This window comes from Ovis canadensis, chromosome 3, assembly GCF_042477335.2.
Source record: "Ovis canadensis isolate MfBH-ARS-UI-01 breed Bighorn chromosome 3, ARS-UI_OviCan_v2, whole genome shotgun sequence".
NCBI classification, from domain to species: domain Eukaryota; kingdom Metazoa; phylum Chordata; class Mammalia; order Artiodactyla; family Bovidae; genus Ovis; species Ovis canadensis.
Window position 1 is genome coordinate 176,220,352 of NC_091247.1, and position 25,683 is coordinate 176,246,034.

Here is a 25,683-nt window from a genome sequence, read left to right on the forward strand (position 1 = left end):
CATTTCACCCCAAAACAATGAATTTCACCTTTTTCTCAAGTGCACATGGAACCTTCTCCAGGATAGATCACATCCTGGGCCATAAATCTAAACTTGATAAATTCAAAAAAATCGAAATCATTCCAAGCATCTTTTCTGACCATAATGCATTAAGATTAGATCTCAATTACAGGAGAAAAACTATTAAAAATTCCAACATATGGAGGTTGAACAACACACTTCTGAATAACCAACAAATCACAGAAGAAATCAAAAAAGAAATCAAAATATGCATAGAAACTAATGAAAATGAAAACACAACAACCCAAAACCTGTGGGACACTATAAAAGCAGTGCTAAGAGGAAAGTTCATAGCAATACAGGCATACCTCAAGAAACAAGAAAAAAGTCAAATAAATAACCTAACTCTACACCTAAAGCAACTAGAAAAGGAAGAATTGGAGAACCCCAGAGTTAGTAGAAGGAAAGAAATCTTAAAAATTAGGGCAGAAATAAATGCAAAAGAAACAAAAGAGACCATAACAAAAATCAACAAAGCCAAAAGCTGGTTCTTTGAAAGGATAAATAAAATCGACAAACCATTAGCCAGACTCATCAAGAAGCAAAGAGAGAAAAATCAAATCAATAAAATTAGAAATGAAAATGGAGAGATCACAACAGACAACACAGAAATACAAAGGATCATAAGAGACTACTATCAGCAATTATATGCCAATAAAATGGACAATGTGGGAGAAATGGACAAATTCTTAGAAAAGTACAATTTTCCAAAACTGAACCAGGAAGAAATAGAAAATCTTAACAGACCCATCACAAGCATGGAAATTGAAACTGTAATCAGAAATCTTCCAGCAAACAAAAGCCCAGGTCCAGACGGCTTCACAGCTGAATTCTACCAAAAATTTCTAGAAGAGCTAACACCTATCCTCCTCAAACTCTTCCAGAAAATTGCAGAGGAAGGTAAACTTCCAAACTCATTCTATGAGGCCACCATCACCCTAATACCAAAACCTGACAAAGATGTCACAAAAAAAGAAAACTACAGGCCAATATCACTGATGAACATAGATGCAAAAATCCTCAACAAAATTCTAGCAATCAGAATCCAACAACACATTAAAAAGATCATACACCATGACCAAGTGGGCTTTATCCCAGGGATGCAAGGATTCTTCAATATCCACAAATCAATCAATGTAATTCACCACATTAACAAATTGAAAAATAAAAACCATATGATTATCTCAATAGATGCAGAGAAGGCCTTTGACAAAATTCAACATCCATTTATGATAAAAACTCTCCAGAAAGCAGGAATATAAGGAACATACCTCAACATAATAAAAGCTATATATGACAAACCCACAGCAAACATTATCCTCAATGGTGAAAAATTGAAAGCATTTCCCCTAAAGTCAGGAACAAGACAAGGGTGCCCACTTTCACCGCTACTATTCAACATAGTTTTGGAAGTTTTGGCCACAGCAATCAGAGCAGAAAAAGAAATAAAAGGAATCCAAATTGGAAAAGAAGAAGTAAAACTTTCACTGTTTGCAGATGACATGATCCTCTACATAGAAAACCCTAAAGACTCCACCAGAAAATTACTAGAGCTAATCAATGAATATAGTAAAGCTGCAGGATATAAAATTAACACACAGAAACCCCTTGCATTCCTATACACTAATAATGAGAAAGTAGAAAAAGAAATTAAGGAAACAATTCCATTCACCATTGCAACGAAAAGAATAAAATACTTAGGGATATATCTACCTAAAGAAACTAAAGACCTATATACAGAAAACTATAAACCACTGATGAAAGAAATTAAAGAGGACACTAATAGATGGAGAAATATACCATGTTCATGGATCGGAAGAATCAATATAGTGAAAATGAGTATACTACCCAAAGCAATTTACAAATTCAATGCAATCCCTAAGAAGCTACCAGCCATATTTTTCACAGAACTAGAACAAACAATTTCAAGATTTGTATGGAAATACAAAAAACCTTGAATAGCCAAAGCAATCTCAAGAAAGAAGAATGGAACTGGAGGAATCAACTTGCCTGACTTCAGGCTCTACTACAAAGCCACAGTCACAAAGACAGAAATATAGATCAATGGAACAAAATAGAAAGCCCAGAGATAAATCCACACACATATAGACACCTTATCTTTGACAAAGGAGGCAAGAATATACAATGGAGTAAAGACAATCTCTTTAACAAGTGGTGCTGGGAAAACTGGTCAACCACTTGTAAAAGAATGAAACTAGATCACTTTCTAACACCACACACAAAAATAAACTCAAAATGGATTAAAGATCTAAATGTAAGACCAGAAACTATAAAACTCCTAGAGGAGAATATAGGCAAAACACTCTCCGACATAAATCACAGCAGGATCCTCTATGATCCACCTCCCAGAATACTGGAAATAAAAGCAAAAATAAACCAATGGGATCTAATTAAAATTAAAAGCTTCTGCACAACAAAGAAAAATATAAGCAAGGTGAAAAGACAGCCTTCTGAATGGGAGAAAATAAGAGCAAATGAGGCAACTGACAAACAACTAATCTCAAAAATATACAAGCAACTTATGCAGCTCAATTCCAGAAAATTAAACGACCCAATCAAAAAATGGGCCAAAGAACTAAATAGACATTTCTCCAAAGAAGACATACGGATGGCTAACAAACACATGAAAAGATGCTCAACATCACTCATTATTAGAGAAATGCAAATCAAAACCACAATGAGGTACCACTTCACACCAGTCAGAATGTCTGCGATCCAAAAATCTGCAAGCAATAAATGCTGGAGAAGGTGTGGAGAAAAGGGAACCCTCCTACACTGTTGGTGGGAATGCTAACTAGTACAGCCACTTTGGAGAACAGTGTGGAGATTCCTTAAAAAATTGCAAATAGAACTACCTTATGACCCAGCAATCCCTCTGCTGGGCATACACACCGAGGAAACCAGAATGGAAAGAGACACATGTACCCCAATGTTCATCGCAGCACTGTTTATAATAGCCAGGACATGGAAACAACCTAGATGTCCATCAGCAGATGAATGGATAAGAAAGCAGTGGTACATATACACAATGGAGTATTACTCAGCCATTAAAAAGAATACATTTGAATCAGTTCTGATGAGATGGATGAAACTGGAGCCGATTATACAGAGTGAAGTAAGCCAGAAAGAAAAACACCAATACAGTATACTAACACATATATATGGAATTTAGAAAGATGGCAATGACGATCCTGTATGCAAGACAGCAAAAAAGACACAGAAGTGTATAACGGACTTTTGGACTCAGAGGGAGAGGGAGAGGGTGGGATGATTTGGGAGAATGGCATTGTAACATGTATACTATCATGTAAGAATCGACACCAGTCTATGTCTGACGCAGGATACAGCATGCTTGGGGCTGATGCACGGTGATGACCCAGAGAGATGTTATGGAGAGGGATGTGGGAGGGGGGTTCATGTTTGGGAACGCATGTACACCCGTAAATTTAATCAATATAATAAAGAAAAAAATAAAATATAATACATATTTTTGCCAGGGGGCACAAAATTCAACTATAACAGTGCATGTCGGAGCCTGAATCCTGTTTATCACAGGACATCTGTACCACAACAGAGAACCATGGCTTCACCCTGTAGGCAATAGAAAGCCAAGTGATGTTGTAAACTTGGATGTGACATTATCAGTTGTGTTTGGGAAGCAACTGTGGCAAAAGTGGAAGGGGTAAAAGTGGGAACCAGTAAGTAGCAGGTAGCCACTTAGAAGGTTGTTCCAGGGCTCAGTCAAAATTTTATGCAGAATTGGGTATCAGAGAAGATCTTAATTACAGAATAAGAACATTATACATAGAAATGTTTTCCTTGTTTTGTTTATATTAGGCAAAAACTGAAAATAACCTAAATATCCAGCAGTAGAATGGTTAAGGAAATTGTAAGTAGCCATTAAAAATTCTTTCAAAGCACATAATAGCATAACACAAAGCTGTATTTAAGTTTTCTTTAGGATGCAAAGTGTACAAATAAAGTGTGATTTGGAGTATTTTAGTGTTACTGTGTCCAAGTTCCTACTGTTCACTGCTCAGTTCAGTTCGGTTGCTCAGTCATGTCCGACTCTTTGCAACCCCATGGACTGCAGCACACCAGGCCTCCCTGTCCATCACCAGCTCCTGGAGTTTACTCAAACTCATGTCCATTGAGTCAGTGATGCCATCCAACCATCTCATCCTCTGTCATCCCCTTCTCCTCTCGCCTTCAATCTTTCCCAGCATCAGGTGGCCAAAGTATTGGAGTTTCAGCTTCAACATCAGTCCTTCCAACGAATATTCAACACTGATTTCCTTTAGGACGGACTGGTTGGATCTCCTTGCAGTCCAAGGGACTCTCAAGAGTCTTTTCCAACACCACAGTTCAAAAGCATCAATTCTTCGTCACTCAGCTTTCTTTGTAGTCCATCTCTCACATTCATACATGACTACTGGAAAAACCATAGCCTTGACTAGACGGACCTTTTTTGGCAAAGTAATGTCTCTGCTTTTTAATATGCTGTCTAGGTTGATCATAACTTTTCTTCCAAGGAATAAGCATCTTTTAATTTCATGGCTGCAGTCACCATCTACAGTGATTTTGGAGGCCAAAAAAGATTAAGTCTGTCACTATTTCTACTGTTTCTCCATCTATTTGCCATGAAGTGATGGGATCGGATGCCACGATCTTTGTTTTCTGAATGTTGAGTTTTAAACCAACTTTTTCACTCTCCTCTTTCACTTTCATCAAGAGGCTCTTTAGTGCTTCTTCGCTTTCTGCCATAAGGGTGGTGTCATCTGCATATCTGAGGTAATTGATATTTCTCCCAGCAACCTTGATTCCAGCTTGTGCTTCATCCAGCCCAGTGTTTCTCATGATGCACTCTGCATATAAGTTAAATAAGCAGGGTGACAATCTACAGCCTTGACGTACTCCTTTTCCTATTTGGAACCAGTCTGTTGTTCCATGTCCAGTTCTACCTGTTGCTTCCTGACCTGCATACAGGTTTCTCAAGAGGCAGGTCAGGTGGTTGGTATTCCCATCTCTTTCAAAATTTTCCACAGTTTATTGTTATCCACACAGTCAAAGGCTTTGGTATAGTCAATAAAACAGAAATAGATATTTTTCTGGAATTCTCTTGCTTTTTCCATGATCCAGCGGATGTTGGCAATTTGATCTCTGGTTCCTCTGCCTTTTCTAAAACCAGCTTGAACATCTGGAAGTTCATGTTTCACATATTGTTGAAGCCTGGCTTGGAAAATTTTGAGCATTACTTTGCTAGCATGTGAGATGAGTGCAATTGTGTGGTAGTTTGAGCATTCTTTGGCATTGCCTATCTTAGGGATTGGAATGAAAACTGACCATTTCCAGTCCTGTGGCCACTGCTGAGTTTTCCAAATTTTCTGGCATATTGAGTGCAGCACTTTCACAGCATCTACTGCTGCACTTTCACAGCAGTAAGTTTCTACTGCTCACTGCTCAACAGGCCATTAAATTGAGAAGTGAGGTTTTGCGGTAAGGATTAGTGACTTTGGGCTTTCTGGTAGCTCAGCTGGTAAAAAAAAAAAAAAAAAAAAAACACACACACACACACAAAACTGTGTGCAATGCAGGAGACCCCAGTTCAATTCCTGGCTTGGGAAGATCCCCTGGAGAAGCAATAGGCTCCCCACTCCAGTATTCTTGGGCTTCCCTCATGGCTCAGACAGTAAAGAACCCACCTGCAATGCGAGACCGAGTTTGATGCCTGGGTTGGGAAGATTCCCCTGGAGGAGGGCATGGCAACCCACTCCACTATTCTTGCCTAGAGAATCCCCACAGACAGAGGAGCCTGGTGGGCTGCAGTCCACAGGTTGCAAAGTGTTGGACATGACTGTACGACTAAGCACAGCACAACGACTTTATTTGAAAAGCCAGCAGACTGAGAAGGTCGTCTACTGGTGTTTAAAGAACTATCTTGCCTGGGTTTGGATGCCAGTTTCATTTTTAGAACAAAGCAGGGAAAGTGAGGAGATAAAGTAAAAGAAGCTATAAGTCATTACAGGTATTTCCTGGTTCTGGGCAGACTCTGGAGAGGAATGTGTTAATTTTTTCTTTCCTGCAGTCATTCACTGGTAGGCCTGGTCAAGATGTTTCCTGTGAGCTAAACAAAGGTATTTTATAATGTATTAATGGTGGTTTTCTCTGGGTGACAGAACCAGGAAGTGTTTTTGTCAGCTTTGTTTAGGTATAATTTAGATAAAATAAAATCCAGTGATTTTTAGGTGTACATTTTGACAAATCATGTCAAATCATATATAGTCATGTAACTGTTACCATAATGATGACATAAAACATTTTCATCCTCCAGAAAGTTTCCTCATGCCTCTGAAGTCAGCCCCTTGGCAACCTCCAACATGCTTTCTGTCATTGTAGTTTCGTCTGTTCTAGAATTTCATACAAATAGAATCTTTCAGTATTTGGCATTTTGTTTCTTCCACTAAGATTAATGGTGTTGAGATTCATACATGTTGTTGCAGATGTCTGTAATTTGTTCTTTTTAGTATAGAATAATATTCCCTTGCCTGAGGTATACTGAAATTTGCTTATTCATTTTATTCATTTGTTTATCCAAATGTTAATAAGTATTTGGTTCAATCCAGCTTTTATTCATCTAAGACTTAATGGCTCTTATAAACTTCTTTGCACATTTTGCATAAAAGTCTTTGTTATCTATTTCTCCTGGAAAAATAACTGAGAGTGGCATTGCTGATCATAGACTAAGAGAATGTCTAACTTTATTTAAAAAAAAAAAATGTAGCTATGCAATTGTGCATTCCCAACAGCATTATATGAGAGCTCCAGGTGTTCTACATCCTTACAAACATGTGGAATTAGTAGTCTTTATCATCATAGTGTATATAGTGCTATCCCATTGTGGTTTTAATTTGCATTTCCCTGATGACTACTGATGTTGAACATCTTTCCATGAACTTGTTTGCAAGCTACACATCTTTATTGAAGTTTTTGTTCAAATACCCATATGTTACTATCTTCTTATATTTAAATGTTATTTATTTAATCTGGATAGAAGTCCTTTAGCATATATATGTTTGCAAATATTTTTGCAGTTTGTGATTTTCATTTTTATGTTCTTAATGGTATCTTTTAAAAAGTAAGAATTTTTACTTCCAGTATACTCCAAATTAGTTTTTCTTTTATTCTGTGCTTTTTATTTAAGAAATCTTTGCCAATTTAAGATTCCTAAGATTTTCTTCTGTATTTTCTTCTAGAGAACTTATAGTTTTAGATCATATAGTTAGGTCCATGAGTTATCTCAAGATGATTTTTGTATATTGTGTAAGGTAAGGGTCAGATCCATTTCTTTGTGTATGTGGGTATCCAGTTTTTCCTGTACTACTTGGTGTAAGATTATCCTTTTCTTCCTTGAATTTTCTTGCCATTTTTTGGTTGAACAATTGACCATGTGTGGGTCTAAACCTCGAATTTTTTCTATTTGATCTATGCCTGTACTTTTATATAATAACATCCTCTCTTGATCATGATAGTATAACAGTAAGCCTCAAAAACTTATTCTTTTTAAATTGGTTGGTCTACTTTAGGTCCTTTGCATTTCCATATAAATTGTAGAGTTACCTTGTCAACTTCTACCCCCTCCAAAATGCTAGTATCTGATTGCAACGAGTTGAAGCAGTAAATCATTTTGGGAATACTGAAGACTTAATATCAAATATTTCTATCCATGAATATCAGTTAGCTCATTTATTTAATTGTTCCATAATTTATCTAAGCAATGTTATATAATTCCCAGTGTACAGATCTTGCATGTTTTTAGAAAACTTTCCAGAATCATATTATCTAGTATTTCAATTATATGTGTTAGACCACTCAATATTGTCCTACAAGTCACTTATGCTTTGGTCACCCTTGTTAGTCTAAGAAGATGGATTAATAAAGACTTTGAGTAGCATCACCTCAGTCAAGGTCACAGCTTGCCACATGATGAATTTGTGCCAGACTTAGGAAGAAAAACTTAAAACTTTTAGAGCATTTTGCATTTTGCCATTGCAGATAGGGATTATATTGCCATCTTTCATTTGCTTAGCAGGATTTTGAGAATTAGAAATGTTAATTCATTTGCCAATAGTAGCACAGCTTGTATCTGAACTGGATTTCAAGTCTAAGAATGTCTAAGTCACAAGCCAGACAGCTCTTAACTGTTACCCTATAATATCTTTCCACTTACTTATTTTTAAATATGTGTTCTATGTCTGAATAGGAGAAGGCAATGGCACGCTGCTGCAGTACTCTTGCCTGGAAAATCCCATGGACAGAGGAGCCTGGTAGGCTGCAGTCCATGGGGTCGCTACTAGTCGGACACGACTGAGCGACTTCACTTTCACTTTTCACTTTCATGCACTGGAGAAGGAAATGGCAATCCACTCTATTGTTCTTGCCTGGAGAATCCCAGGGACGGGGTAGCCTGTGGGCTGCCGTCCATTGGGTCTCACAGAGTCGGACACGAATGAAGCAACTTAGCAGCAGCAGCAGCTATGTCTGAATAATGAGAAATCTTTCCACTAATGAGGAATCTTTCCACTAATGACAAAAAATGCTGAGAAAGATTGAAGGCAGAAGGAGACGGGGACGACAGAGGACGAGATGGTTGGATGGCATCACCAACTCGATGGACATGGGTTTGAGCAAGCTCTGGGTATTGGTGATGGACAGGGAAGCCTGGCATGCTACAGTTCATGGGGCCACAAAGAGTCGGACATGACTGAGTGAACTGAACTGAGGGCAGAGGGGAGCAGAAAAGAAGGAAGTCATCATCTCTCTTTGGAATGAACATTTGGATGCTTACTTTTCTCCATGAAACTGATTCCAAACATAGGACATTGACGTATTTTCCCCTTTCTCTAATCTGACTACACAGTAAGGCCCAGTAGAGTTGGATCTGACAATTCCCTCTCCTAGGGTGTCTCTGCGATTCTTAGTCACAGCCGTCCTCTGAGTGAGTGAGCAAATGTGTGCATGGGTCCCCTCTTCTGGCTTGTGGCTTCCTGGGCAACAGGAATATGTCTTGATCATTTGTGACCTGTCATTTTATAATACTCAGCAATTCGTTTGTGTTGATATATTTAAACTGAATTGAGTAGAAACTTACTTTGGCTAAATGAGGATCACCATCAGCTTTACTTGGGTGGTAAAGGCTGAAAAAGGTTGGAACAGGTTGGAAAAGGATTTTTAATACAGTTTACACACTTTGCCTTTAATATGAGGATATTTGTCCTGAGGAAGATTGGAGGGAATGAGAAATCTCTGCCAATTAAATACATGTGAACTGCTAAGTTTTGTTTTCGCTTTTCTGTCCCTCGCTTTTTAACACATTAATGACCAGGGGATTTTTGTAGAAACTAATGCCTGTGGCTGGCAATTTGTTAGTAGTAGTGGTTTAGTTGCTAAGTCGTGTCTGACTCTTGCAACTCCACAGACTGTAGCCTGCCAGCTCCTCTGTCCATGGGATTTTCCAGGCAAGAATACTGGAGTGGCTTGCCATTTCCTTCTCTGGCAATTTGTTATGTAAGTGATTATTGATACGTCTCTAGTCAATAATGTTCAGGTAACAAAAGATGTATTAATATATCTCTGGTCAATAAGTTGTTAAATACTCTATCAGCTAGAAAGATATTGGTAACCTAGTTTTCTGTATATTTACATCCCAGAAGCTTTGTCATTCTAATAAATCTGTTCTGCCATGACTTGCAAATCAGCTTAATTTAAATCTCTTGAGTTTTCATTATGTTTGACACAGGCTTAGTAATTCTCAGAAAATGATCTTTGTTAAATGATGTTTAGCTAGAAATTCTGATATTCAAGAATGCTTACACAAACAGCTGTCATTCTTTACAATGGCTTCATTATCTATTGACACAGTTCAAGGCATTGTTTTATTTGAAAATGTCTATCTTTCTCTGCTTGTTCCAGCAACAGTTTTCCTGGAGTTTTGGAAAAGACGGAGAGCAGTAATTGCTTATGACTGGGATTTGATAGACTGGGAAGAAGAGGAGGTTTGTATTATTTACCTCAATTTAAAAAAAAAAGAGCAGATAATCAAGAAATACACAATCCCTCTTGAGTCATCACTTTCTGCTCTGTGACGGAAGTCAGGTTGACTTATAAAGCATTTTTATACCTGTCTCTGCAGGAAATTTCAAGCAGTATAAAAATGTAGCAGAAGAATTTAAAAAAATACATTTGATTTCTTAGTGGAGTAAAAAGTTCATGGCTAAGTAAAGCATTTGACTTGTATGTAGAGGCATCAGAAGAATTGGTAGTAAGATTTGTTTAGTTTCCTTAAATATTATCCATTCTCTTTACTGTGTCAGAAGGAGAATATTAGTTTACAGTTATAGGCACTTGAAAGCAGACCTCCTAAATTTCTCCAAGGAAATGATTAAGTCTTCAGGACCCTGGACAGCTCAGAAGGATTCTCACAGGATAAACACTGAGGGGGAACCACTGCGCATGCAAGCTCTTTGGTTGATGTGCTAAAAGCCGGCCACCGCTAGATAAAACTGTCCAGCAGAGGTAAACTCTGGCCCTCAGACTCCACTTTTTCAGCATGTTACTCTACCTTCCCGGCCAGTACACCATGCCCTTTCCTAACCTGTGTCTGGTCTTTATGTCAAAAGTCTTGAGGCCCCATGCTGAGTTTGGTCATCATACGTCTCTTGGACCCTGCTTTCCCTTGAGAGTCACTCAGGCCTGAACTCGTCTCTCCTTCCTCTCATCCCCTGCCTCTCCTGAGTTCCATTTCCTGAGAGCCTACTGGTGCAAGTAAATCCAATGCACTAGTCATATATGATACGATCATGGGTCTTAATGGGTGTTTTCCTTCCAGGAGACACATATGTTTATTTTTATAAATTAAATGGAATCGTCTGTAAACATAACTGAGAATTTTAGCCCTGGGATAGGTTTGGTAGAGGACATAATTTTGAGAGGAATGTTTTTCCTTCAAATCATACCTTGTGGATGGATGCCTTTTCTCCTCGAGCCCATAAACATATTTGGGTCGTTTTTAAATATAGACATGATACTGGGATTTTCAGCAATCCTTGTTCCCGTGCTAAGGCCCCTCTCAGGCTTGTATAAGCATTCACTCTCCAGAAAATGGTTTTCTGAGTTGGAAGGGACGACCAGGGTTTCTGAAGGCTACCAACTGCAGCAAGACTGCAGCATCCGAGACTTCCTCCTGGGTGGAGCTGTTCTGGTTTTTGTTCCATGTGTGTATAGGAGTAGCTTTCACATGGGATGGAAAATGCTCTTTCCTGGGTATCCAAGTCACCACCAAGAAGCTGTGTCGTCTAAGGGAAATTACTTCACCTTTGGATTTTTCTTTTTTTTTTTCATTTCTAAAGAAGAATGTTTCTAAATTCTCCTGTCAGGTTTAAAGTGTAGCATTATTTTAAGTAACTTTGATTAAACCAGTCTAAAGTCACCACTGGCACTTGTGGTGGGCGCACTATATGGGGACCTTTAGGGTAAACATATCTCTGGTAAGTCTGGATCCTTCTGGATTCCCAGCCCTGTGAAAAAGCATGGAGCGCTGAACCTCAGCGCTTTCACTCAGCACCCCTGTGTAGAGGTCAGGTCAGGAGCCATGTGCAGTTCCAGTTCTGTTTGGGAGTCAGTGTAGGAATGCCTGTTACTGTAGCTGTGGCTCTCAGCTTGCTGTGCAGAAGAACCCAGATGAGCCGCATGCCTCCTTCAGGGGTAAGCCAGAGTATTACCTGGCTAGGGCTGCCATAACAAAGCAGCACTGACTGGGTGGCTTACACAATAGAAACTGCCTCTCAGTTTGGAGGTGAGCAGTTGAGACCATTGGCAGGGCTGGTTTCTTCTGAGGGCCATGAGGGAAGGATCTGTTCCCTGTCTCTGCCTTTGGCTTGTCAATGGCCATCTACTCCCTGAGTCTTCACATGCCTTCTCTCTGTGCATGTCTCTAAATGTGCTCTTCTTGCAAAGACTCTAGTCATGTTGGATCAGGGTTCACTCTAATGACTTCATTTTAACTTAATTACATCTGTAGGAACCCTGTCTCCAAATACAGACACATTCTGAGATATTGAGGGTAAGGACTTCAGCTTACGAATTGGGAGGTAGGGTGGGGACGAAACTTAGCCTGTCATACCCAGGATGACAGGTCTGCCTCCCTGATTGACCTCAGTTTCTGGATGATTAACTTAGTGACCCTTGATGACACTTATAGCCTGATGAATTGAGTTTCCCAAAGAAGCAGAATATTCTAGATCTGATATATCCTAAGGTATAACTACCTGAAATAAAGGAGGCAGAGGCTGTTTATAAATGTCTCTCCCCATGACCTCCCTGATTATCTGCGTGAAGCCAGCATCGGACTTATCCTGTGGAGGGAGTCAGGCTGCCTTTCCTCCTACACAGGGTGGCCCCTACCAGACCCTCCATAATGTCTCTCCTGTCACGTCCTTCTTGGCTTCCTGTCAGTACCTTCACCCAGCTCTTGAGTGTTTCTGCCTGAATTAACTCAAGTCTCCCTGGTACCAGAGTTTCTGCTCCTTTTCCTGCCTCTTCCAAGACACTCACATAAAACAAGTTCCTAATTAATCAGAACCACTTCAGCACACCGTTTTGTTGCTTGTCTTTTCCTAATCCTGTCATTGCTTTTAGCAGAAGCCATTCACATTGGATGGGGCTCAACTCAATGAAATAAAAATCTCAGCTTGATTTAGAATTAGAGGAGCCTTGATTTTAACTGGATTTGAAAGGCGTTTACCTTGTTTTCAATACCAATTAAGAATGCATTAAAATCTATGGTTAAGGGGGAATAACTCCTATAGGAGCTTATTTAAAAAACAGATTCACCAGGTTTTTAGCTGCCTAAATCGAAAAACTAAAAATTGTAGAAAACTAAGAATTATATTGCCATTATAACTCATAAAATGAATTCTGAACATTTCACTCTTGAGAAGTTTTCTTTGTCCTGGTGTTCATTATCATTCCTCAATAATAAATAAAAGCTTGTTAGTTATTTCAAACTACTGGGGACAGGGACAAATTGGTCCCTTTCTCACTCTCAGTTTCTTTCTTCAAGTATCATTTAATAAGATAATAGAAATACTTAACTATTAGTCTAAATCACAGAGCCATGATGATAATAATTAAAGATCATCATTCTTTAGATTTTCTTTAATAAGTGGCCAATTTCCGAATATTTAAACCTGGGTTTCCAAGTGCATATCATGGAGTGAGTGATGACTGTGGCATTTGTTGACTGTTTTCTTGTGGGGTAAAATGATTTTTTTTTCTTCTTGTCTGAGTACCTCTTCAGTATGCAAAAATGTGTCTGCTTGTTTTTTAGGAAGAAATACGGCCCCAGTTTGAAGCCAAGTATTCCAAGAAAGAGCGGATGAATCCCATTTCTGGCAAGCCAGAACCATATCAAGCATTTGCAGATAAATGCAGCCGACTTATTGTTTCTGCATCTGGAATATTTTTTATGGTATGAATCCTTTTTTTTACACAACTGTGTTTCATAAAGTACAAACTTATAGCATGGGAACAATAATCATACCAGGTATTTAAATACATTTTTTGTACGTTCTGATATTTAGACCTCACAACAGTTCTATATGATGATCAGGGGTGACACTGCTGTCCCATTTTACAGGTGGAGTAACTGAGACTCCAGAAGGTTAAGGGGCTCCCCCAGGTTAGCCAGGAAATAGCCAAAAGCTCAGGTTCTCGAACTACTGTTCTTTCCATTTGTCTATGCCATAATGAAAGGAACTAAAACTATGACATGGAACTTACAGCAATATCGTTCAAGCTTTCATTTTTACAATGCCCATATAATAAATACATTCTTTGCCATAACCCAGTATATGCTATGCAAATAGATGTATAAAACTGAAAATAGTTATTGAAACAATGCCCATCTTTATATTCAAGGAACTCTGATTTTTTTATTAGTCTGTTTTTTAATGCCAGCTCTAACTCCCTAATATTTATTTTGCTGATGGTTATGCTGCTGTTGCTGCTACTGCTAAGTCGCTTCAGTCGTGTCCGACTCTGTGCGACCCCATAGACTGCAGCCCACCAGGCTCCCCTGTCCTTGGGATTCTCCAGGCAAGAACACTGGAGTGGGTTGCCATTTCTTTCTTCAGTGCATGAAAGTGAAAAGTGAAAGTGAAGTCACTCAATCGTGTCCAACTCTTAGCAACCCCATGGACTGCAGCCTACCAGGCTCCTCTGTCCATGGGATTTTCCAGGCAAGAGTACTGGAGTAGGGTGCCATTGCCTTCTCTGGCTGATGGTTATATCAGTTTTCAAAACACTAATCTGAAGCTGGATTGTTAGTTTTTCCTAAAAAGAAGTCATTTTGTGATCCACTTTGACCCTGTCAGTTACTGAACCACACATATGCAATTTGTCAGAAATGTCATTTTAGAACAGAAAGGAAGGTTAGGATCCTCCTTTCTCCTCTTTTCAAAGAGCACATGTGCATAAATATATATTCTAATTGGTTCGAATGGGAAAGACAGAACAACAGAAAATCTAGCCAATCTCCCCGCTGTAGCCAGGAGGAAACTGGGGAGATGATGGGGTAGGCAGATTGCCCAAGTGTCCCTCAGCTTGAGTCAAGACTCAGATCCTGCCCTATCTACAGATTCTGCTTTGTAGGCAGTGGTGTCAGGCTTTGCCTCCTGTAAGTACATTTATATGTATTATTTTGGGTTGTATTTCTCACAATAAGACCTGTAGACGCTAAAGCCATGGAGAGAACAAGCTACTTGCTCAAGGTCACACTGCCAGGTTATAGCTGAACCAGGACTCAGCCGTGACTTATGACTCTGAGTACAGTGAACTGTCCATTGCAGCATATTGCCATCCTTGTCTAAAATTCAGTGTAGGTCTCACCTATCTCCATATCAACAGCTCCAGGATTCAAACACAGGCGGGTTTTTGTTTGTTTTCTATTATTACTACTATTTTTTGCCAGTTCAGCTAGGTTTTATCCCTGGGCTTTTAGAGCATGTCTCTCACGGTATACCAAAGACAGCGGCTATGCGAAACATCGGAAAGCTCCTATAGAGAAGAGAAGCTCTAAGTTGCCAGAGCACATCCTGAGGCCCCACTTTAAGATCTAGTTTTTGACGGCCATGTAAGCTAAGGTCTCTTCTCTAAGACACAGTAAGCGAGTCATCTAATGAAAGCCACAGAATTTTTTGGAATCTCAAATCCCCATTATTCACAGAGATAGAGATATGCTGTATTCTTCTCAAACACCATCAAGTGTTCAGAGGAAGATGCCTCAGTTCAGTGTGTGTATCTATCTGATAAATAAGAGTATGTACCTTTCATAGGCTTATTCAGCAACAAATAACTGAGCACCTGGCATGATGCTAAGATGTTGCAGAAACCATGAACTGCAGAAACGACAGTCACCGTCCCTACCTTGGTAGAGCTTACTGTCTGAGTGGGGGAAACTGACAATAAGCAGACGGTTGTTAGAAATTATAAGTTTAGCGACTGAATAACAACAAATAAGCTGCATATTGCAAGAACAGCAGAGGTACCATGTGCATGCTCAGTTGCTCAGTCATGTCTGACTCTTGGCAACCCTACGGACTGTAGCCCACCAGGCTCCTCTGTCCATAGGATTCTCCAGGCAACTGGAGTGGGTTGCCATACCCTCCTCCACGGAATATTCCCAAACCAGGGATCAGACCCATGTCTCTTCTGTCTCCTCCACTGGGAGCCGGGTTCTCTACTACTGACCCATCTGGGAAGCCATTGGTACCATATAACAACAACAGAAAGCCTGAGGAGTGGAGGAGGGGGTCATGAAAATCATTAATTATGAAGCAGTTCTTGAGCTGAGATGTGAAGAATGAATAGGTATTAAGTAGACTATGGGAGTACATGTGGGTGTGTCATGTGCTGGGCAGGTCAGCGTTTTGGGCAAAGGAAGATTAAGGGTGCTTAGCCTATTTGAAACAATAAGGAAAGGTCTGGAGTCTTTGGAGGGAGTGGAAAAACAGTGGGGCTGGAGAGACTTTTCAGGCCACCGTAAGGGCTTTGCTTTTATCCTAAGAGTAAAAGGAAACCAAGAAATAGCTTTAAGCAGAAGAGCAACATGATAAGATTTCCATAATATTTGTTCATTTGCTTAATCTAATATTCTGATTTTAAAAGTGTCATTCTGTAGCTGAACAGTTTATCAACTCTCAAGTACCATGGTTTTTCTATTTGGATAACAAAGAACATACAAACAGATGAGAAGTATCAACCACATGGAAAGTGTGCCTTTTGTTATGGTGTCTCCACTCAGGACCACCATGACCGTATCTCCTTTTCCTGTCGGAGGATTTTCTTAGGGGTGGGAGCCCCTCCCTGAAACATCCCACCACTGTGCTCACTGAGTGTCCTCTGTCTTCCTGCCAGATCTGCGTGGTGATCGCCGCAGTGTTCGGGATTGTCATTTACAGGGTGGTGACCGTCAGCACTTTTGCAGCCTTTAAGTGGGCATTAATCAGGAATAATTCTCAGGTTGCAACCACAGGAACTGCTGTGTGCATCAATTTCTGCATCATTATGCTGCTGAATGTGGTAAGTGAGCATCTAGGTAACTAGTCACGTGGATAAACTGTGTGTGCAGCAGGTGATTGTGTCTTCTGTTTCTAAAGGGACCTGGCCTCAGAGAGATTGGTCAGTTATGTGACACTTGTGGCCTGGCATGAGGTGTACTTTTTTGGGGGTATAGAAGACTTGAGTCAAATCTGGCCTGTAGAATGTCCTACAGTATAAGATTGAGCAAGGCATTTGCCCTCTCTAAACCTCAGTTACCTTATGTACCTAATAAGGTAACACTATAAGCCCCTTGGGGAAATTTAGAGACAAAAAAAAAAAAAAAAGGCTTCCCTGATAGCTCAGTTAGTAAAGAATCCACCTGCAATGCAGGAGACCCCGGTTCAATTCCTGGGTGGGGAAGATCCCCTGGAGAAGGGAAAGGCCACCTACTCTAGTATTCTGGCCTGGAAAATTCCATCAACTGTATAGTCCAAGGGGTAACAAAGAGAAAAAATATATTTTAAGGCCCAGCTCAGAATCTGACATAGCTCAACAGTGTTGGTTCTCATTTCTTTTTTGATTCTGAATGATGGGAAGTTAATCTGAATTCAAAGCATTCCTAGAGATAACTCAGCAAGGAATCTTCCAGGGTGGTGATGTTGCTTGTGTTGATTTTAGGCTTTTTTTAAAGTACGTTTTTCAGCCCAGCTGTCTCCCTTGAATCCCAGATTCCCCACCTAACACATTCATCACCCTTACTCCCCATCTTCTTTCCAGAATCAGCTCCTCCCAGTCTCCCCATCATAGCTGCCCAGGCTGAAAACCTTGTTCTCTTTGACTTCTCTGTTTCTCTCACTGTGAAAATGTATCCAGAGTCTGACCATCTTCCACACATCCCAAGTCCCACCTTGGTCCAAGTCCTCAGGATCTCTCACCTGGGTTATTGCCATGCCTTCCCCACTGGTCTCCCAGCTTCCCTGTCTGCTCAACCCAGGCTCACCATAGCAGCCAGAGCAAGCTTCACATAAGTAAGCCAGCCTCACTCACTGTATCCAGTGGCTTTCCTCTCACTCAAAGTTCAGGTCTTCACATGGCCGCTGGGGTCTCCCTCATCTGGCCCCAGGGAGGTCTTTGACCCTGTCTCCCCCTTCTCACCCTGACTCCCCTGCTCCTCCTTGGCCTTCCTTTGGTTTCTCAGATGTGTGAGGCATGCTCTCATGCAGGATTTGGACTTGCTCTTCCCTCCACCTAGAACCTTCTTCCCTGTGGGGTCTGTAGACTTTACTCCCGCACCTCCTTCAGGTCTTTGTTCAAAGGTTATTTTTCTAATAGAAGGCTTCCCTGGTCGCTCCATGTAAAATTGCAACCCACTCCTGCTTCCTGACCATTGCCTAGCTCCTCGCCCACTCCATTTTTCTCTATGGCACTGTGCTATGCTAAGTCACCTCAGTCATGTCTGAATCTTTACAGCCTTATGGACTTAGCCTGCCAGGCTCCTCTGTCCATGGGATTCTCCAAGCAAGAATACTGGAGAGGGTTACCATGCCCTCCTCCAGGGGATCTTCCCAACCCAGGGATCGAACCTGCATCTCTTACATCTCCTCCATTGGCAGGCAGGTGTTTGTTTTCTTTTGTTTTTTTAACCATTATTGCCACCTGGGAAGCCCTCTATGGCATTAATTGCCATCTAATAGGCTATTTTTAAACATTTATTGTGTTTATTATCTATCTTCTCCATTTCAGTGTAGCCCCAAGAAGGCAGAAACTTTTGCCATTTTTTTTTCCTCTGTTGTTATTTCCCAGGGACAAAACAGGCTCCGGCTCACAGTAGGCACTCTGTAAACTGTTGTTACTAATTACAGAACAAAAGGTGATGACTGACATTGTTAGACTTGAGGTTTGTAGGAGAGAATAAGCATATGTAGAGTGCCATGTATAGTGTTTGGCATGGAGTAAGTGTTCAATTATAGTTCCCCTCTCTCTTGTTTATATTGCAACTTAAATCTGGGCCATAGTGCTGAAATCACTGAGATAATGAAGTATGTGTAATTTATTATTAAATATACAGGAACTTTATTATTGTAGGGAAAAAGTTTAAAAATCCAGAAGGTAGGGGAAAAAAAGGAGCACTTGCTGATCATTTTGACATGATGGCTGTGTAACTGTTTGGTCCAGTGGAGACTGAAAATGGGTGTTTGCCACTCCCTAGCACTGCCCCATCCACAGTTCAGCTGGTCTTAAAGTTAACTGTGGAATAATCTTTGTAAAGGGGAGTGATTCATAGTGAAATGAAGCAGACAGCCAGAGCACTGAAAGATTCTGCATCCAGGTAGGATGTGGTACATTAAAATTTACTGTACTTTTATCATCTCTTTTCTCCAGTGTCTTAATTTATTCATCTTAAGAAATAAATTCCTGTGAACATGCCTTAGGTCTGTAAACACACACTTGATTATACATTTTGACCAGGTGCCAGTGCTGTCAGAGTAATAATTCACTTAACTTAAAATCATGTATCCAACAATCTCTACTTCATGGAATACAGCCAAGAAAAAAAAAATAAATGAAGTAAAAATGAAGCAGGAGGGGAGGTGAAATAGTATATGATTAGGGATGATACAAAGCACCTACTGTGTGCTAGCAGCTAGACAGGTGTTTTACATGTTTAATAAAAGGTTTCTGAGTCACCAAAATGATAAAATCCATACACTGAAGCTTACATGTATCATCATATTTTTGAGCAACGTTGTCTCACCAGTTAAATTTAATTTTCCTTGATAATTAATTTTAATGATATAATACTTTTGTAATATTAAAGCACATTTGATTAACATCGAATATATTAACATCAAGTACATGTCCTAATATGTTAACCAGTATATTTATGATACAGTTGAGATGTATGACTCACCTATACCACAAGACTTCATATTGAAAATTACACCAATCTCTTTTAATGCTGGACTCTTACAGAGTCTGAGGTTTCTATACAGAAAATTTGTTACTATGGCCATATGAATTGTATTTTACTATAACAAACCATAATTATTGCTGAAAGTTTAAAGTCATGCAGTCTGAGTATTTTGACTTTAAGTAGCTAGCCCAGAAATCTGAGGTCGGTCGGTCAGTTCGGTCGGTCGGTCAGTTCGGTCGGTCAGTCGTGTCCGACTCTTTGCGACCCCATGAATCGCAGCACGCCAGGCCTCTCTGTTCATCACCATATCCCAGAGTTCACTCAGACTCACGTCCATCGAGTTCGTGATGCCATCCAGCCGTCTCACCCTCGGTCATCCCCTTCTCCTCCTGCCCCCAATCCCTCCCAGTATCAGAGTCTTTTCCAATGAGTCAACTCTTTGCATGAGGTGGCCAAAGTACTAGAATTTCAGCTTTAGCATCATTCCTTCCAAAGAACACCCAGGGCTGATCTCCTTCAGAATGGACTGGTTGGGTTTCCTTGCAGTCTAAGGGACTCTCAGGAGTCTTCTCCAACATCACAGTTCAAAAGCATCAATTCTTCGGCACTCAGCCTTCTTCACAGTCCAACTCTCACATCCATACATGACCCCTGGAAAAATGTTAGCCTTGACTAGATGGATCTTTGTTGGCAAAGCAATGTCTCTGCTTTTGAATATGCTATCTAGGTTGGTCATAACTTTTCTTCCAAGGAGTAAGCGTCTTTTAATTTCACGGCTACAGTCACCATCTGCAGTGATTTTGGAGCCCAAAAAAATAAAGTCTGGGGTAAGAGAATTCAAAAGTTAGTAAGGACCTCAAAATGAGTGAGTCTCAACCACATGTAAGGAAAATGATATTAAGAAGTAAGGTAACATGCCTAAGACCTACAGCTTTCTGGCTGGTAAAGCTCTAATTCCAGCCTGGGGATTTTACCCAGTGTGATTTTACTACTTTAGTTTAAAGGTGATATTCATTTCCATATTTTTCAAATCCATTTGACTAGTTTTCTTTTTCCTCTTCATTTATTACATTTCATTTTAGAGGAAGAACTTGCTCTTTTTCTTTCAATGTTTGTCCTCCTAGGAAACCTCTTAGGGGAGGGTTTGCCCTTAACTCTAACCCCTCCACTTCCATACACAAACACATGGGCACACTCCCCTTCCATCGGGGTGGGGAGTACTTTAACTGTACCCCCTGCACTTCCATACATACACACACACAAACTCATGGGCACACTCCCTTTCTGTCAAGCCGTCCGTTTACCAGATGGTTAGGTGAGTTAGGGATGCACCTAATTAACGAATGGAAAAGCAGAGTACATTAGTTTGGCAGTAATGTGGGAGTAATGTTTTATCACTTTATTATTTATGAATGCTATAATCTAGAAAATACAATAGCTGGTAAAAACAATGGGATTACAGACTCTTTTCAGAAGCAGTCTTAGAGATTTTACCCTGAGGATGCTGAATCCCAGGAATATTATGACTTGCCCAGCATCACTTAGCAAGTTAGTAATTAGTGGCAGCTGGCTTATTGTCACAGATTTTATTCATCCCAATCAAAAAGTGAGATTTCAGAAATAGTAAAGTGGGCCCTTGGACATTTCTTTCCTGCCCTGAAAAGACATAATTGTAGACAGTGTTTTCATTGTTTGAACAGGGGGATAGTAATTATTTTCATTCATGACTTAATTACCCATTTGCTTCATAATTACCTGTCTTAGACCATCTACAGTTTGTTAAATGTAGGAAATTTATTTTACAGCTCTATGAAAAGGTTGCTCTTCTTCTGACAAATTTAGGTGAGTAGAACCCTTTAATTTCATGATACATTATTGTGGTCTGAAAAATGCCTTCTCAAAGAGTCAGATCTGAAACACTGCTGAAAAAAAGCATTCCCTTTATTTTGAATTGTGTACAATGGTTTGTTCTTTGCCCTCCACAGGACATGTTAACTATGTCTAAGAGCTGGGAGAATCTTTCCTAAGGTTTTAAAACCTCCCACAAATACTATCCTTTCATGAGCTAACACAATTTAGAGTAGGTTTTCTCTTAATGCCCCAAAACTATAACATTACAAAAATACATGTGTATGAAGTACCTATAATCATTTAGGAAAGGAGTCATTTGCTACAGCCTACAATTTTTATTTAATTAAAAACATAGCCAGTCTTCATGGCATATAAAATCAGAGCAAAGTTAGTTGCTTTGAAGACTAGGAGTCTTTTACCAGGAATATAGGCAGGCTAACTATGACAGACATTTGTAGGAATATATCTGGACAGTTACCCCTAAGACCCTGTAAAGCACCAGAGCAGTCTGGTGACGAGCTATAAGCTGTGCATTCACTACATTTTCAAGACAGAGGAGCTGTCCCAATTTCATTAATGAGATATTAGTCATTTTACTCTATGCAGTCTGAGAAAATTATGTGCTCCCACACAGAACCTGTTTTAGTGCATGCCCATATGCAGCTTTTCCAAAAGGGGAAAAACACAGAAGTGTTTTTATTTATAATAATCATTATAATAAAAGGTGCTGTTTATTTAGCCCTTCTATGTGCCAGATACAGAGCTAGGCACTTGGCATATTTCCTGTAAAGTCACAGAAATCTTCCATCACCACTATTCTTTGCCCCAAAAGATAAAAGTTCATGTCCACAGAAGAGATAACTGCCCATTGATATAGTCTTTGTCCAGGGGCAACTTGATGCAGGCTGGAAAAGATGCTGATAGAGATCCAGCCCTGGTCAGTCTGGTCCATCTGGGAAACCACCAGTTGGCTGATGACCTAGGAGACCTTCCTGTGTAACCAAGAATTCAGTAGCAGAAATGAAATGAAGCTAAAGCCCTAAAGTAGCCTTTGTCATTTCTTCCCTCCACAGGAGTATAGCCTTGTTCTGAAATTGACATTTAAACCATTTTAAATAAGATTCCCTGTGTCTCTCCCCTCCCTTCTCAGATGTGCTCCTTGGAAGCATTTTGAGTTATCATTTGTGGGAAAGGAATTGATGGAGTAAAGTGGTAAATGAGCAACTAGAAGCTCAGGGAATCTACATAGAAACAGAAAGTACTGTTGCATTAAATGCATTTTCTTTGATGTTGTTTGAGGTGAGGATGGAAGTCCTAGTGAAGGATAAGTGCATTTGATGTGAGATTTCAGGTTGGAGGACTAAGCCATATTTTTGGCTATATCACAGTGTCCAAAGAGCATTTGCTATATGGAAGTTGAAATATGAGGAAATAAGAATTGGTGCCTGACTGACGTCAGGAAATTGTAAGCAAAGATGCTAGTATACAGTAAAAGCTCTAGAGGTGAGGTCATCTGGGTATTTGCACATGAGATTGAAAATGATGCTGGATGAGGGTGACAGGTAAAGGGGTCAGATGCTCATTCTGAGATGGGGATCTGACTCCTCCTAATACAGAAGCACCTCACATCACAGTAGAAATAGAAGTCAAGACCGGAGAGTTATTAGGAGCTGGGAGGGGACCTGACCCCACACAACTTCCACCTATGAGGTGGGTCCTAAGAGGCAAAAGAAAGGCTCCTGCAAGGAGCCAGGGCTGGGCATGTGATGCCTTCAGCCTGGCTGTGTCTGACCCAGGCTCTCGGGGCATCCTAGAACAGAGGAACAAACCAGATATCCCCTCCCCTCAGACAAGTGCCACTTCCCACCAAACCCTTGTTGGGGCTGGTCTGGGAGCTTGAGGATCCCTCGGATGGTCCATTCCATCGCTCACCATCTACCGGCCAGCTGGGACTCCTGCAGCCTCCTTGGACCGCCTGTGCACCCACCCTGTGTGTCTGGAGAGTAACAGAGGGAGCTGAGAGGGAGTCAGACGCAGCCTCTCTCAACCTCTGCTCCCCTTGTGTCCACAGAACAGCCTCGCACAGAGTCCGAGTGGGAGAACAGCTTCACCCTGAAAATGTTTCTTTTTCAGTTTGTCAATCTGAACAGCTCCACGTTTTACATCGCGTTCTTCCTCGGAAGGTAAGAACCCCGTATCTCCGCACCTCCTGGGGCTAGGAACAGCACGCAAAAGTCATTGACTAGGAATGACAGAGAAGGCAGCCTTTAGAGTGACCTCGTAAAGTATAAAAAGATCAGTCTCCTTTCCTTTACCTTCCCATTCCCGGGATGGTCTCTGTCAGAGCCCCTTGTACCTTTTCTTGCTAAGATGAGTAGAAAAAAATAGTTTGCACATGTGAAGGATGAGTGTAAATCTTGCAGGCTCCATCGGTATCTGAATCAGGCCCCTGGATCTCATACCTGTAAGAGCAGATGACATCGTGGAGGAAGGCGGGGAGCATGTCCTACGTCCCTGACCACACAGAGGAGGGAAGGAGATTCACATGGGAGGGGGGCTAACGTAGGATGCCGAGGGAGCCTGGGTTACTTCTGAATCCAGCAGTTCTGAGGATCTGGAGTGGCTGTGTCCCAGAATTCCATCACCACAAATTATGTCTGAGGAGACGAGAACCAGGGAAGAGCCAAGTGTTGGGTTTTGGTGCACAGGATGGGCAGCCTCTCTGCAGTTTCTAGCTACTTCATGGAATTCTAATCAAATCGTTTTCTTTACATTACTAATATTCCAAAAGATCAGCTGTACCCAACCTGCTGCTTACACAACAAGCACTTGATATTAAGCAGAAAATGTTAAAAGTCACAGTATGCAGCAAAAACTGGCCTCTGTGGTCAGAAGCCAGGCAGAACAGCCAGAAGAGAAATACACCCAGAGAATTCCAGAAGTTGCCATTATGCCATTTCTGGGGAGTTTTCCTAATTCTGTCAGACCTGTTCCTTACTGCACCATAATTTTCACTGGAGGATGTGCTAATCTGAATATAATCTTCATTGAAGGCTACAGGACGCTAATGGTTTGTTTTTCTGTGTGTGTTGAAGATTCACAGGACACCCAGGTGCCTACTTGAGGCTGATAAACAGGTGGAGACTAGAAGAGGTCGGTATTCTCCCATCACTCCTGGTTTCCTACAGACTTATATTAAACAGCCTGAGGGCAACTTTGTGCAGATTAGAAAGCAGACAGCCTTTCTTCCAGTCCATTGATTCTTGAATTTCTGTGTTTGCTTACCTCGCAGTGCCACCCTAGTGGATGCCTTATTGATCTCTGTATGCAAATGGGTATTATAATGGTGCTAAAGCAGACCTGGAATAATTTCATGGAACTTGGCTACCCGTAAGTACCTTAGATATCTATACTTGAGAGGCAGCATGTCTCTTGGCTATTGGCTTGGCTATTGGCTTTTCTAGGTGTGGCAAGTAAGATAAGCAATGCAGACTCAGCAGTTAAGCCCATGCATATTATACCTGGAGCTAGTCTTCATGCTTAGATATTCAGAGACAAATTATGAAAGTAATAAACATGGGCCCTTTTTGAAGATTTAGCACAAACTGCATGAACAAAAGTGAATGTTCTTTAAGAAGTCTCTGTGGACCCCTAAATATTGAATATCCACTTCCAAGCTGCTTTAAATGATGACACATTAACTGGATCTCTGTGCCTACTCCCCAGCCCCTGCAATAAATCACAAATGGTCATTTTTTAACTGCTTTAAATTCAGACTATGTAGAAAAGGAATAAAGTGAAAGAAAGTGAAGTCGCTCAGTCGTATCCGACTCTTTGCGACCCCATGGACTGTAGCCTATCAAGCTCCTCTGTCCACAGGATTTTCCAGGCAAGAGTGCTGGAGTGGATTGCCATTTCCTTCTCCAGGGGATCTTCCCGACCCAGGAATTGAATCCGGGTCTCCCGCATTGCAGGCAGATGCTTTACCGTCTGAGCTACCAGGGAAGCCCAAAAAGAAAAGGAATACACCCCCTAAAAATAGGATTTAAAAAAGAAATTGGATTATTTCTAAGTCAGCGTATCTTAACCAGTTAAAACTTTTATTATCACTAATAACAGTTTATGTTGATGGCAACGGGCAAAAATTTGCATCAGTTTTGTAAGGATAACTTTGAATTTGGCTGTGTTTACTCAGCTATGGTCAGTTAAGTTTTAAAGGGACATAAATCAACAGCAGTTCT

The 25,683-nt window shown here is 40.6% G+C and overlaps 1 protein-coding gene across 1 annotated transcript in view; it reads left to right on the top strand.

Annotated features, from left to right (window-relative positions):
* ANO4 (anoctamin 4) overlaps positions 1 to 25,683 on the top strand; it is a 444,323-nt gene that overhangs the window by 370,104 nt on the left and 48,536 nt on the right. Inside the window, exons 17-23 of the mRNA XM_069585151.1 lie at positions 10,051 to 10,133; positions 13,466 to 13,606; positions 16,552 to 16,716; positions 21,397 to 21,433; positions 23,514 to 23,625; positions 24,538 to 24,595; positions 24,735 to 24,832. Coding sequence (XP_069441252.1) covers positions 10,051 to 10,133; positions 13,466 to 13,606; positions 16,552 to 16,716; positions 21,397 to 21,433; positions 23,514 to 23,625; positions 24,538 to 24,595; positions 24,735 to 24,832 — 694 coding nt within the window. The remainder of the gene's footprint in view (positions 1 to 10,050; positions 10,134 to 13,465; positions 13,607 to 16,551; positions 16,717 to 21,396; positions 21,434 to 23,513; positions 23,626 to 24,537; positions 24,596 to 24,734; positions 24,833 to 25,683) is intronic.